The sequence below is a fragment of the Schistocerca gregaria genome, chromosome 10 (genome assembly GCF_023897955.1).
Source record: "Schistocerca gregaria isolate iqSchGreg1 chromosome 10, iqSchGreg1.2, whole genome shotgun sequence".
In the NCBI taxonomy this organism is placed as follows: Eukaryota; Metazoa; Arthropoda; class Insecta; order Orthoptera; family Acrididae; genus Schistocerca; species Schistocerca gregaria.
Window position 1 is genome coordinate 91776105 of NC_064929.1, and position 14686 is coordinate 91790790.

At 43.7% G+C, this 14686-nt stretch overlaps 1 protein-coding gene across 2 annotated transcripts in view; it reads left to right on the forward strand.

Annotated features, from left to right (window-relative positions):
- LOC126293723 (protein Lilipod) overlaps positions 1–14686 on the forward strand; it is a 342658-nt gene that overhangs the window by 253460 nt on the left and 74512 nt on the right. For both annotated transcript variants that reach the window (XM_049987038.1, XM_049987039.1), the window contains exons 4-5: positions 4055–4158; positions 9063–9189. In XM_049987038.1, the coding sequence (XP_049842995.1) occupies positions 4055–4158; positions 9063–9189 (231 nt within the window). The remainder of the gene's footprint in view (positions 1–4054; positions 4159–9062; positions 9190–14686) is intronic.

A 14686-nucleotide genomic window follows, 5' to 3' on the forward strand; every position in this document is an offset into this window, starting at 1 on the left:
AGTCAGAGCTCAGAGGATTCAGTGGGAAGTGTTCCTCCATCTTCCATATTCACTAGATCTTGCTTAAAGTGATTTTCACATTGCCGCAACGCAGAAGTCAACTAGGAGGTAAGCATTTTAATGCCAATGACGAAGTTAGGTTGACAGTGAACAGTTGGTTACGAGCTCAGGAACCGCCCTGGTATAACAACTTTCTCACATTACCAGTAATGCTTAGAACAACATGCTGACTCTATAGAAAGTGTTGTACAGTATCAATAAAATTATTTTAGTATGATAAATCGTATATAATGTTTCTTTACGAAATATGTAAACTTTGTATTGGAGGTCCCTTGTATATTTCGAAATGCATGGCCATCCAGTTGCAGTAGCAGATTGAGCATATAACATCTTGTAGAGGTGACAAAAATTTCATTTTCATATAGTTATGAATTCAATTTAAAATACTGTCATAATCTTTTATCGACAGCTGTCCAACTCGTCCGTAAAAATAACTCTTGTCCCACCTTCTGTACTGTAAACCTGTTAACCAGATGGCTTCTAGCACTCCTCTGGTTACCTACTATCACCCTGGGCTTAAAAAGCCCAACCACATCCTTCACTTGTGCTTAGACTAGCTCTTGCCATGCTGTGAGATGATGAATATCCTACCAACGTCACCCCAGAGGTGTGTTCTGCCGCCACCCCGTCTGCAGAACACGCTTGTCGCTCATTACTCCAGCCCTGCGCCCACGCCGTCGACCCAGGTGCTACCCCAGTTCAATTACAGGCATGTCCTACACTGTGACAGGCAGGGCCTCATGAGAAAGTAACCATGTCATATATCACACGAATACCCACTGCCGAACGGGGGAAAACGGCAAATTTGGCAATTCAGTTGCCAAACATGCTGCGCCCAACAACGCAAATGACGACAACAGCTGCCTAGCTGTGCGACAATTTTCGATAGTCTCTTCCAGCAGTAGTTTCTGAGAACTACACACCTGACAATTGTCCCTCCAGTATATCCTCTGCTCTAGCAATTTCTAACCCTTCATTAATATGCTTCCCACTGCCTCACCTTACCTTATCCCTTCCCTCTTCTGCCCACACAATTTATTCCCAATTCAGTTGATAGGCTGCTATCTCCCACCACTCTTCCTCCACCCCCCCCTTCATAGGGTGCTCTCTCTCTCTCACTCACCCCCCCTCACCCCTCTCTCTCTCACTCACTCACCCACCCCTCACCCTTCTCTCTTTCGGTCTCTCCCCCTCTCTTTCGGTCTCTCCCCCTCTCTTTCGGTCTCTCCCCCTCTCTTTCGGTCTCTCCCCCTCTCTTTCGGTCTCTCCCCCTCTCTTTCGGTCTCTCCCCCTCTCTTTCGGTCTCTCCCCCTCTCTTTCTCTGTCTCTCCCCCTCTCTTTCTCTGTCTCTCCCCCTCTCTTTCTCTGTCTCTCCCCCTCTCTTTCTCTGTCTCTCCCCCTCTCTTTCTCTGTCTCTCCCCCTCTCTTTCTCTGTCTCTCCCCCTCTCTTTCTCTGTCTCTCCCCCTCTCTTTCTCTGTCTCTCCCCCTCTCTTTCTCTGTCTCTCCCCCTCTCTTTCTCTGTCTCTCCCCCTCTCTTTCTCTGTCTCTCCCCCTCTCTTTCTCTGTCTCTCCCCCTCTCTTTCTCTGTCTCTCCCCCTCTCTTTCTCTGTCTCTCCCCCTCTCTTTCTCTGTCTCTCCCCCTCTCTTTCTCTGTCTCTCCCCCTCTCTTTCTCTGTCTCTCCCCCTCTCTTTCTCTGTCTCTCCCCCTCTCTTTCTCTGTCTCTCCCCCTCTCTTTCTCTGTCTCTCCCCCTCTCTTTCTCTGTCTCTCCCCCTCTCTTTCTCTGTCTCTCCCCCTCTCTTTCTCTGTCTCTCCCCCTCTCTTTCTCTGTCTCTCCCCCTCTCTTTCTCTGTCTCTCCCCCTCTCTTTCTCTGTCTCTCCCCCTCTCTTTCTCTGTCTCTCCCCCTCTCTTTCTCTGTCTCTCCCCCTCTCTTTCTCTGTCTCTCCCCCTCTCTTTCTCTTTCTCTGTCTCCCCCCCTCTCTTTCTCTTTCTCTGTCTCCCCCCCTCTCTTTCTCTCTCTGTCTCCCCCCTCTCTCTGCCTCCCCCCCTCTCTTTCTCTCTCTTTCTCTCTCTGTCTCTCCCCCTCTCTTTCTCTCTCTCTGTCTCTCCCCCTCTCTTTCTCTCTCTGTCTCTCCCCCTCTCTTTCTCTCTCTGTCTCTCCCCCTCTCTTTCTCTCTCTGTCTCTCCCCCTCTCTTTCTCTCTCTGTCTCTCCCCCTCTCTTTCTCTCTCTGTCTCTCCCCCTCTCTTTCTCTCTCTGTCTCTCCCCCCCCTCGCATTCTCTGTCTCTCCCCCCCTCGCATTCTCTGTCTCTCCCCCCCGCTCGCATTCTCTGTCTCTCCCCCCCCGCTCGCATTCTCTGTCTCTCCCCCCCGCTCGCATTCTCTGTCTCTCCCCCCCGCTCTCTCTCTCTCTCTCTCTCTCTCTCTCTCTCTCTCTCTCTCTCTCTCTCTCTCTCTCTCTCTCTCTCACACACACACACACACACACACACACACACACACACACACTCTCTCTCTCATATATATTTTGCCCCCCTTGGTGAATGGCAGCCCAAGTGCTGCACTGAGGAGAGGTGTCATGCTGGTCGGTGTGGCCTTGCACGAAGTCGGCATTCCTAAACGTCCCATAGGTGTTCTAAGGAGTCAGGTCATGTCACTGTACAGGCCAGTCCATTACAGGGATGTTATTGTCATGTAACCAGTCCACCAAAGCCCGTGTGCTATGAACAAGTGCTCGATTGTGTCGAAAGATGCAGTTGATTTGCTCTTCAACAACGAGACGCACGAAGGTGCTTAAAACATCAATGTAAGCCTGTGCTGTGACAGGGCCACTCAAACAAAAAAAAAAAGGGGGGGTGCAAGCCCCCCCCCCCCCAATGAAAAACACGACGACGCTGTAACACCACCGCCTCCTAATTTTACTCTTGGCACTACATACACTGTCAGATGATGTTCACAGGGCATTCGCCATACCCACACCCTGCCATCAGATCACCACATTGTTTACCGTGATTCGTCACACCTCACAACATTTTTCCACTGTTCATTTGTACAATATTTATGCTACTTACACAAAGGGATTGTCGTTTGGCATTTACTGGGTTGATGCGTGGCTTATGAGCAGCCGCTCAGCCATAAAATCCAAGTTTTCTCACCTCCCACCGAACTGTCATAGTACTTGCAGTGGATCCTGATGCAGTTTGGCTGGTAGAGGTCTGCCTATTACACATTACAACGCTCTTCAATTGTCGGCGGTCTCTGTCAATCAACAGGTTAGGTCGGCCTGTACGCATGTGTGCTGTACATGTCCCTTCGCTTTCCACTTGACTATCACATCGGAAACAGTGGACCTAGAGATGTTTAGGAATGTGGAAATCTCGTATACAAATGTATGACACAAGTGACACCCAATCAGCTGACCATGTTCAAAGTCCGTGAGTTCTGCAGAGTGCCCCATTCTGCTCTCTCATGATATCTAATGATTACTGAGATCGCTGATATGGAGTACCTGGCAGTAGGTGAAAGCACAATACACCTAATATGAAAAACGTGTGTTTTTGGGGGTGTCTGGATACCTTTGATCACATAGTGTATATAGTCTCTGTTAGCCTTGTTTCAGCACAGACGTGGTTTTATGTTGAGCTACTTTGCTAGTAATTGCGCATGTGTCATTAAGAGAATAGTGAGTTGACATTTACCAATTGAGAAATCTGCTCGTTGCATAATGTTATCTTCAAATTTAATATGTATGTTTCTCTTTTGCATATAATACTAAAAATCATGAAAATGTACGCAGCAGTGCAAGCATTATTACTCAAACTGCCCTCAATAAAGATTAACTGTTCCTCTTGACTTACTCTGTGCCATGTAAGCTCTTCAATACTGTGAATGTACTACTCTTTTTGGTAGTAACTAATGCACATCTCATTTAAAAACACTTCTCACTTAAAACTGTTAGACTTCTGTAATGTGTTTATACATTTCTTTGAACAGGGATGTGGAGTAACATCTTCCTGTTTTCCAACCTCTCACTGTTTGCGTTCCTGCCATTTGCCTATCTCTTCACCGAGTCGGAAGGATTTCCTGGCTGCCGTAAGGTTAGTATTACTACAATGTGATGTGGTGTGTGTTATCTTTGTGTGGTAAATGTAGCTAAGACATATTCGAACAGTTGCGAAGCATAGCACTTCATAGCTTATGTGTCCAGAGTGGCTTAGGAATCTCTCTCTCTCTCTCTCTCTCTCTCTCTCTCTCTCTCTCTCTCTCTCTCTCTCTCTCTCTCTCTCTCTCTCTCTCTCACACACACACACACACACACACACACACACACACACACACACACACACACACACACACAGACAACCACCAATCAAATTTATAAAGTGACTAAGTTTATTGCAAAAAGAGTATACAAATGTAATTGTGGAAAGACATAATAGAACACAATTTAATTGTTGTTGTACTTTGGAAATTGAAAATTTTAGAAACTGAAAATTATAAACTAATATCAATATTGTAAAAATTAATGAAGAGGTTTATTGTTGCAACCGTGCTTATGGAGTACGTGAATTGATTATATTTACAGATCAATAGCACAAGCAGTTCCAAGGTACCAGGTATCAACCCAAGCTGAAACCCCCATATTAGTAAACGGCGTAGCCTCGGTGGGCGGCAGTGCAGTCATTGACCCTGGCAACCAGTCTATTGTGCAGATGGCAAATACTGTTCTCGGATACACTATACCACGCCTGTTCATATTTCCGTAAGAGTTGTCGGTCGTGGAGTCGCACGAGTCACTTCTCGTCCGACTGTATCCCGTGTGTGCTCTAACAGAGGCGAGTCCGGACGTCGTGCTGGCCGGGGAACGTACCGCGTGTCGTGCAGAGCACATTGAGTTTTGTGGGCAGTATGTGGGTGAGCATTATGCTGTGGCAACAGAACATCACCTTCCTGTCAGAAGAACAGAAAAAGAATGGCTCTACCAGACACCGGGTTCCACTGTGACAGTTCTAGAATCATTCAAAGGGAATCTATATTCTGTGTCACAGAAGTACCCGGATCGTGCTATATTAGTTGGAGGTGACTTCAACCTACCTAGTATAGACTGGGATGTTGATGGATTCATTACAGGTGGTACAGACAAGCTGTCGTGTGAATTACTTTTGAACACATTATCCGAAAACTGTCTTGAGCAGCTAAATCGACAGCCAACTCATAATGGAAATATTTTAGATCTGGTAGCCACGAACAGACCAGACCTCATCGGCGGTGTCAGTGTTGAGACAGGGAGCAGTGATCATAATGTTGGCATTACGACTATGGTTACGAAAGTTAAAAAGCCGGTCAAGAAGGTTAGGAAAGTATTCTTACTAGAAAGAGCAGATGAGCAGTTGTTAGCATCCCACTTAGTAAACGAATCGACTTCATTTGCTTCCGGTACGATGGACGTGGAAGAATTATGGGCAAATTTTAAACACATTGTAAATCGCGCATTGGACAAGTATGTGGCTAAAAAGTGGGTTACAGACGGAAAAGGCTCACCGTGGTTTAGCAGCGCGATTTGGAGAATGCTCGGGAAGCAAAGCCAGTTACACTCGCAGTACAAGAAAGATTGGGAGAATGAGGACAGGCCAAAGTTAGTAGAGATTCGTGCTGTTGTAAAATGAGTGATGCACGAAGCATACAACCACTACCACTGTCATACCTTAGCAAAAGTTCTTGCTGAAAACCCAACGAAATTCTGGCCTTACATAACATCGGTAAGCGGGTCGAAGGCTTCCATCCAGTCACTCACTGATCAGTCTGGCCTGGCAACGGAAGCCAGCAAAATGAAAGCTGAAATTTTAAATTTAGCATTTGAGAAATCTTTCATGCAGGAGGATCGTACAAACATACCGCCGTAAGAGTCTCGTACAGATCCCCCTATGGAGGACATTGTGATAGACATCCCTGGGGTTGTGAAGCAGCTGAATGGGCTGAAAATAAATAAATCACCAGGTCCTGATGGGATTCCAATTTGGTTTTGCAGAGAGTACTCTACTGCATTGGCTCCTTACTTAGCTTGCATTTATCGCGAATCTCTTGCCCAACGTAAAGTCCCGAGCGACTGGAAAAAAGCGCAGGTGACGCCTGTATATAAGAAGGGTAGAAGGATGGATCCTCAAAATTACATACCAATATCCTTAACATCGGTTTGTTGCAGGATTCTCGAACATATTCTCAGTTTGAATATAATGAATTTCCTTGAGACAGAGAAATTGCTGTCCATGCATCAGGATGACTTCAGAAAGCATCACTCCTGCGAAACACAACTTGCCCTTATTTCACATTATATCTTGCAAACCATGGATGAAGGGTATCAGATGGATGCCATATTGCTTGACTTCCAAAAAGCGTTTGACTCGGTGCCCCTCTGCAGACTCCTAACTGAGGTATGAGCATATGGGATTGGTTCCCAAGTATGTGAGTGGCTCGAAGACTTCTTAAGTAATACAACCCATTACATTGTCCTCGATGGTGAGTGTTCATCGGAGGTGAGGGTATCATCTGGAAGCGTGGTAGGTCCGCTGTCGTATTATATCTACATAAATGATCTTTTGGATAGGGTGGATAGCAATGTGCGGCTGTTTGCTGATGATGCTGTGGTGTACGGGAAGGTGTCGTCGTTGAGTGACTGTAGGAGGATGTAAGATGACTTGGACAGAATTTGTGATTGGTGTAAAGAATGGCATCTAACTCTAAATATAGATAAATGTAAATTAATGCAGATGAATGGGAAAAAGAATCTGGTAATGTTTGAATACTCCATTAGTAGTGTAGCGCTTGACACATTTACGTCAATTAAATATTTGGGCGTAACATTGCAGAGCGATATGAAGTGGGACAAGCATGTAATGGCAGTTGTGGGGAAGGCGGATAGTCGTCTTCGGTTCATTGGTAGAATTTCGGGAAAATGTGGTTCATCTGTAAAGGAGACCGCTTATAAAACACTAATACGACCTATTCTTGAGTACTGCTCAAGTGTTCGGGATCCCTATCAGGTCGGATTGAGGGTGGACATAGAAGCAATTCAGAGGCGGGCTTCTAGATTTGTTACTGATAGGTTTGATTATCACGCAAGTGTTACGGAAATGCTTCAGGAACTCGGGTGGGAATCTCTGGAGGAAAGCAGGCATTCTTTTTGTGAATCGCTACTTAGGAAATTTAGAGAACCATCATTTGAGGCTGACTGCAGTGCAATTTTAGTGCTGCCAACTTACATTTCGCGGAAAGACCACAAAGATAAAATGAGAGAGATTAGGGATCGTACAGAGGCATATAGGCAGTCATTTTTCCCTCGTTCTGTTTGGGAGCAGAACAAGGAGAGAAGATGCTAGTTGTGGTACGAGGTACCCTCTGCCACGCACCGTATGGCGGATTGCGGAGTATGTATGTAGATGTAGATGTAGAATGGGTCTAACAGCATTCTGCACGTAACGAGTGCCGGTTAGCGTCCCCTCTAGAAATGCTAGAGGCAAATGAGAGTTGTAACTCGTCTCACCCCAGACTGTAAAGCCTGTGACAGGGTCCGTGTGTTCGAAATGAATGCACTGTACAAGAAAGTGGTTAGCGGTCCTGTGTCGTACGCGCAGACGACCGTGTATCGCACGCAGACAGAATGTGTTTTGCTGCTGAAGACCGTGGTGCACTGTTAAGTCTTCAAAGTGTTCTCCGGTGGCAGGAGCCGGGTGTGTCGATGCCGTAACCTGAGTGGAAGGCAGGCTAGAGGTGTGCGTGGCCACAGTCTCACTGCTAATAACCAGTTCGTAACAGATAGTGTTGACGCATCTGGGCTCATAGACAGTCTTACCTGTGCTGTGCTAGCTGCACAATCTGCCATTGCTGCCCAACTAGTATGGCCATTTCTGAGTGGACCGCCTCGCCAGTTGGAAGGCCACAGTATGACCCGTTTCAAACTCGTTCACTCCACTGTGGGGTGCACTAGTGTTTCATTGTGGCACGGCTGCCTGCTTGCTTCACGTGTTCGCTCTGCACTGGGCTTTTTTGCTGTCAGCATTCCGCATTAAAGGGTGGACGCTCTCTACTACCTGTGTCGCTATGCTATCCGTGGCGGACGATGTTAAAATCATTATCAGTACATTTACTGTTTCCTCAGTTGTATATTCTGCGATTGGTTCAAAATTGAAGTCAGCTTTCCAGGTGTACTAATTTTTTCTCTGGCAGTGTATATACGATTTATTGTGTTCTGTCAGTCCCGTGGTTATGATTGAGAGTTACTTTTGGTGATGGAATCCAAAACAGGAGAAGCAACATCTTCATAGAAGAGTGTTGCCGTCACATTTCCTCCAGTATATGGAGAGGGAGAGGGGGGGGGGGAGGGAGAGAGAGAGAGAGAGAGAGAGAGAGAGCGTGCTCCGTGAGGTCTGACATATAAGTTAGCTGGGAGGTAATGTGATAAATTTTGTATCACTGAGACAAAGAAATTGTTGAAAGTTGCATGTATGTTTGGGGTTTTCAATTGCCTTACACAGGTATTTCTATCAGATAAGATAAGCACACATATTTACGTTATGCTTCAATTCCATTGAATGACTGACTGATTCATTCGTTCGCCCATTTCATTCAGCCTGCACAATCGAATATATATTCTGTCTGTCAATTATCAGTTGTCAATCAGCCACAGCTATGAAACGTAGTTGAAGCATAATTCCCTTTGTTAATCAAGTTTGTAAACTTTTTTCCTAAACTTTTAATTTTATTACATTACTACTGACCAGCTTTGAAGATGGAGATATTGCGCAACTGTTCATGCGGTACTATTGCAGTTACTGAGTTTAAAGACTGCTTATTTATTTATCTGGTGTTTTGTTAATATTAGTGTATTGATATGGAAAGTTCACATAATGACAGTAAAGGTAACAAGTACTTTCCCCATAAATTATGTTTTGTTTATCTGTCTCGCAGTGGCAGTGTGTTTGCTTATTTTTTGTGTCCGTCGTAGGGTATCATGGCGAGGGTGCACGAGACGTTTGTGATTCTCGTGCTGCTGGGCGTGACTGTGCTGGGCATGACGTACGTCATCGCTTCTTTCTTCGAGGACCAACATTCCACCATCATGGTTATGTTCAGTAAGTACGACTCGAGTACTGCAATTACTCGGAAGTGTTCGGGAAAGAGAATCGCAATTCAAAAAGTGTACCGTACAAATGCTCTTCATCATTTTAAAATATTGAAATAGATCAAAAGTACAGCCAAAGGCAAAGTTCGAGCAGTGTGCAGTTAACAAATATTTTTTGTGAGAATGGTGACTTTTGCTGTGTAGGCGAAGCTGAGAAAGTACGAGGGGTATTCGGAAATGATTTACAGTCATTTTACAAATACTGCTCACACTGCAGACGCTTCCTCTCGTAGGATGACGAACTGATTCTGGTAGCTGCAAATGCTACGTGGCATTTGTGAATAGTGTATCTTGTGAAAGAAAACTTTTGTTTGTTGTTAACTGGAGAAGAGTGGAAACGACAGGTATTCATAAATATTTAACTACAGTGTGTGTTCGAGAAGCTCCTGCCCCGAAGGCTGTTTACAACTGACTCGACCGGCTTGCTACTCGAAGGGAATTTGCGTACGAGAATGAGAGTACACGTCTGTCGACATCGCTGACTTCCCAGAACGCCGAGGTCGAGCCTCGATCGGATTATGGCCGACAGACGCGTAATCTTCGGTGAAATAGAATGGCGTACTGGCCTCTGTCACGCGACCCTGCTGCACTCCATTATTTGTGACAACTCGGATGTGGAAAAGGTGTGTGCGGATTGGGTTCCACTTGGGATTTGGCACAGGTCCAGAAGGAGCACAGAATTGAAGTGTCATTCACATTGGAAATGGAGCATGAAGATGCAGATTTTGTGGACAAACTGGTGACTGTTGATGAATTATGGTGACACTGCCATACAGCTGAGGAAAAATCCAGTTCATGCAATGGAAATATCTGCAGCCCAAGAAATTTTGTGCATCTCCATTCACAGATAAGCAGGTTTCTGCCTTTTGGTACACTTGGGGCATACTGCTGGTGGACTGGCTTCCAGAAGGGGCAGCTGTCAACAGCAGTGTGCCCTATGGGATTGGACTCAGCAAAAGTGTCAGAGCAAGTGGTCAGAAAGGGTGCCCCTCCGGCACGATGGTGCGTGGCCCCGCGTGATAGCGAAGCTGACATTGCCGAGTTTCACTGTTGTGCCACACACCCCCAAATTCTCTCGCCACCTGATTATGCTTTATTTGATAACGTGAAGGACGTGCTGTGAGGTAAGAGATTTGGCAACGGTGGAGAATTTCGGGCAGTTGTCCACGAGTGAGTGTGCAGTATCCCCATAAAGTTGTTCTGTGATGGAGTAATGAAGTTGCCAGGAAAGTGCCATCCGTATATTGACATTGGTGGAGAGTATATTGAGAGATTCCGTATACATTGACTAACATTCATTTACAAATAAGGTAAAAAAAAAACATCTGTTGTAAATCATTTCTGAATTCCACAAAACTCTGAGGACACTGCACGGCATGAAGAAACTTAAATAGCTCCTCACTGTGTCCATATTAATGGAGCACTAATGACATAGACACAAACTTAAATGTGCTGTCTTACTTAAGACTTTGATCTTACATTTTAGAAACCTAAGAAATACATAAACATTTCATTTTATTCCCCCGGGTTTTAAAATTAGTAATAAATTAAGTGTTTGTGCGCGCACACACACACACACACACACACACACACACACACACACCTCTCCAAGTGTTACTTCATCCTATTCCATTTATGGCATAATCTTCTGAAGAGTGCAATTAAGGTGAAAAAGTGTTCATTCTAAAAAAAATTGCTGTAAGAATATTATATTAAAGTGATAACTGCACACTTTGAAGAAGGCCTTTCAGGGGACCTATTAAAGTGATAACTGCACACTTTGAAGAAGCCCTTTCAGAGGACCTAGGTATTATTACAGTTGCATGCCAATTTGTTTACTCATTAATGTTATTGTGATCAATTTATCACTTCTGTCACCTTTGGCAATGCTTGTCGATACGAAAAACTGTTTGGAACCCACAGTATTCTGCAGGTCCCCCTGTAAGTGGCCCGTTAAGACTGTCTGAAGATGAGAGTAAGACAGCAATGTACCATCTCTCACAGTAGTATGCCTAGTAAACCACAGTGGTGTTCTAAACCACCTTTGGATTGGGAACAGCTTTACTTACTTACTAAAGCAAGTGAATTGAACTGAGCAACTCACAGTTACAATGTATAGTAGTTATTAAGACACGGCAATGTAAGGGAGGTGCGATTAATGTGGATTATTTTGAGGTGAGGCTGACAGATTCTTTCACCGGCAACAATTCGAGCGTTTCAACTTTGCATCTCCACTGTCTCTCACTATGATTACCACTGAAAGAGTCTAATTGATTAGCATATTAGTTCTTCTTTTAACAGTGTGATATTTACTTCTCCTTTCTTAAGGAGAAGCAAACATCATCCATTGCCGTGATAAAGAACACAGTAAAATACAATCACAGGTGAGGTCGCCGTTGTTCTAGAAGACTGCAGGTCGTTTTGCTTCCCAGTGTGGTTTCTGGTAGCAATATTAAAGAAACTGCCTCCCTTTCCAAAAGATGTATTGTAAAAAAAGCTTTTACACAAATACACGTAGCTCACTCGCACCACACGTCCATCCCAAATAGTGGACGGGAAAAGACAGACAGCCGAAGAGTGAAAAAAATTGATATTGGCTAAACAAACATTAGAAGATAGATCGATATTCATTTTTCCTTCCGTGCATCTCTCTTTTTGGCACGGGCGTATCTATATTGCATCTTTGCCCTGCACAATGTTCCGACACTTACAAAATGGTACGTTTTGTGGGTAAACCAAAATAAGATCCACCACAGATACTAGAAGTAAAAATAATTTGCATATACCCTGTGCTCCCCCCTTCTCTAGGGTTCACAGTAGGGATTTATTTGTGGTGCAGAAGTCGATACAAGTTGCCAGTGGACATTAGACAGGACGCACGGTAGTGATCGTTAGCAACTCCTCCTACAGTGTATCTTAGTCAATAAACAACTGATTTGGTAAAGAATTGAACTCCCATGTTTAAAACAGTTTCAAATATCTGAGTGCTTTACAAATAACTTAATGTGTAATATCTCACTTTAAACATGTAAGTGAGAAAAAATGTGTAGCAGGTTTTAAATTATGTTTAAAGTTTGTTGGAAGTCACCAGGTGCTCTCTTTCTCAAATACCAGATGTATATAGTCCAGGTTTTTGCCTCGAGATGTATACACAGTTTCTAACTGTAATACTTGTCCTACTGTGTTGAACCTTTCACATAAGATCAAACCTCTTAATGATTACATTATGTCAACATTTTAAATGTGATTGTTATTTATATGAAATACAGAAAATCAAATTTTTGTTGGCCCTGCAAATTGTTAGATAGGCAACCTGCAGCACGGTCAGGATTCCGCGCCGCTAGATTGTCACTTAATAATATGGATATTTGCACTCAGGAAAGCTAATCCTGCATATCTCTGACTGACTTTGCCAGTATATAGACAGCTAGTAGTGGTCTGTGTAACAGTTACACAAATGCTTTGTAACAGTGGCTCATTGGTAGAGGAGGAGGAGTAGGAGGAGGAGGAGGAGTAGGAGGAGGAGGAGGAGTAGGAGGAGGAGGAGGAGGAGGAGAAGTGGTGGTGTTGTTGTTGTTGTTGTTGGTGGTGGTGGTGGTGGTGGTGGTGGTGGTGGTGGTGGTGGTGGAGCTGTTTTTCTCCTAACATAAACTGGATGGCCGATAAGTAATCAACAATACGATAGGAAAAATTATTCGATGCAAAAATGCCCAGTAAACATGGGTCCTGAAGAGCTATTGGGAGTACTTCATCTTTCTTACTGTGAAATATATCTGATCTACTGGAGAAGTGCTCATAGTTTTTAAGCTGTATGATGTTGACTAAGATTCTATTACTCCGAATGATTGTCCCTTACATATTGCAATGGATATTGACCATTTCTTCTGGGACACCCTGTGTATATACAAAGTAATTTGGAAGTACTTACCATAATTATAGATTTGATGAGGCTACTCATAATTTGTAAGTAGTATCTGCCTGTTATTGTAGAAATTGTCTGTTCTGGAGGTTCTCCTTAATGACAGGATTGACAGAACACCATGTCGATATGAATAAATGAACAAATAAAGTTCTGTCAGTGCTCAGCTATTATTTCTTAGAATACGATACACATTTGACATTTGCAGCAAAACGATAGTATTTACGTGTGTATTTAATTACGTGTAATGATCAGTATGAAAACTGGCACACACATTCACTTTCCTCTTGTGACAAATCATAAATATAAATGTATGACAAAATTTATGATTACACAGATTTTCCAGCGTAACACTTGTCGACGGTGTTCATGGGTACCGTATGCGGACAGGTGAGATCACAGGTGCACAATCAAGCTGGAACTGAGGTAACGTCAGCCACTGCGTCTCCCTTATATCCTGTGAACAGGCTGCGGCATGTGCACGACGAGTGAAAGGGCTGCCTCGTGTGAAGTAAAGAATTGCAGTGCTGCCAGAAGTAGAAACTAACAGAAGCGATGAATTGCAAATTGAGATGCAGCTAGTTGAAAACTGGACTGTTGTTGTTTTATATCTGATAAAATAGGGTGCCATATCGTGCATAGAAGAAAACCACCATCTCTATTAATTATGTCATCAGATAACCTTATTTTGATGGGTTCCTTAAGTACACAGTCCCAGTTACGGGAAGCCGGAGCAATAATTTCTCTCTTTTTTTTTTTTTTAAGTGATGTAATATATCCTTCATTGAGACAATGTTCAGTGACACCAGAATTTTCCTGCCTGGAACAAACGTGTGTGTGTGTGTGTGTGTGTGTGTGTGTGTGTGTGTGTGTGTGTGTGTGTGTGTGTGTGTGTGTGACACACATCTGTCGTGAACCGTATGAGTAGTCAGTCCCGTATAAGCCTTTCCGCAGTGACGTAGAATTTTATATACCCTAGGTTCCCTTAGTCTCGAGATATGAGAAGAGTTGTATCTCTCATTTTTTTAAATGAGGATTCTTGAAATTTACGGAGAAATGCTCCCTGCTGAGGGTAAAAAAGCAATTGATATACAAGTATCCATTGTTGGTTCACACAATGGCCCAAATTGAAAATAGTTTGATAGTAAGTATATCCATTTTTGCTGAAAACAACCAAAAGATAATCCAGTTCCTGTGTCAAACTATCAAAATCTGAAATAGCATCCAGAAAAGGTAATTTGCCATCTTTTTCAATTTCCATAAAAAATTTAATGCATCGACGAAGCCAGTTAAAATGATATAAAAGTCAAAGAGCTTTCATTCCGTGTCGCAAAATGATAAACGTGTCATCCACACTTCTCGTATGGGAGTTCTGCGTACACTGGTCGAGAGAGCTTATGCCATTGCAGATTTTGATATTTTGACACAGGAACTGGATTATCTAAAGTTTATTTTCAGGCAAAATTGATATACTTACCATCAAATTGTTCATGCGTTACAATTTGGACCACTGTGCAAACTGATGATG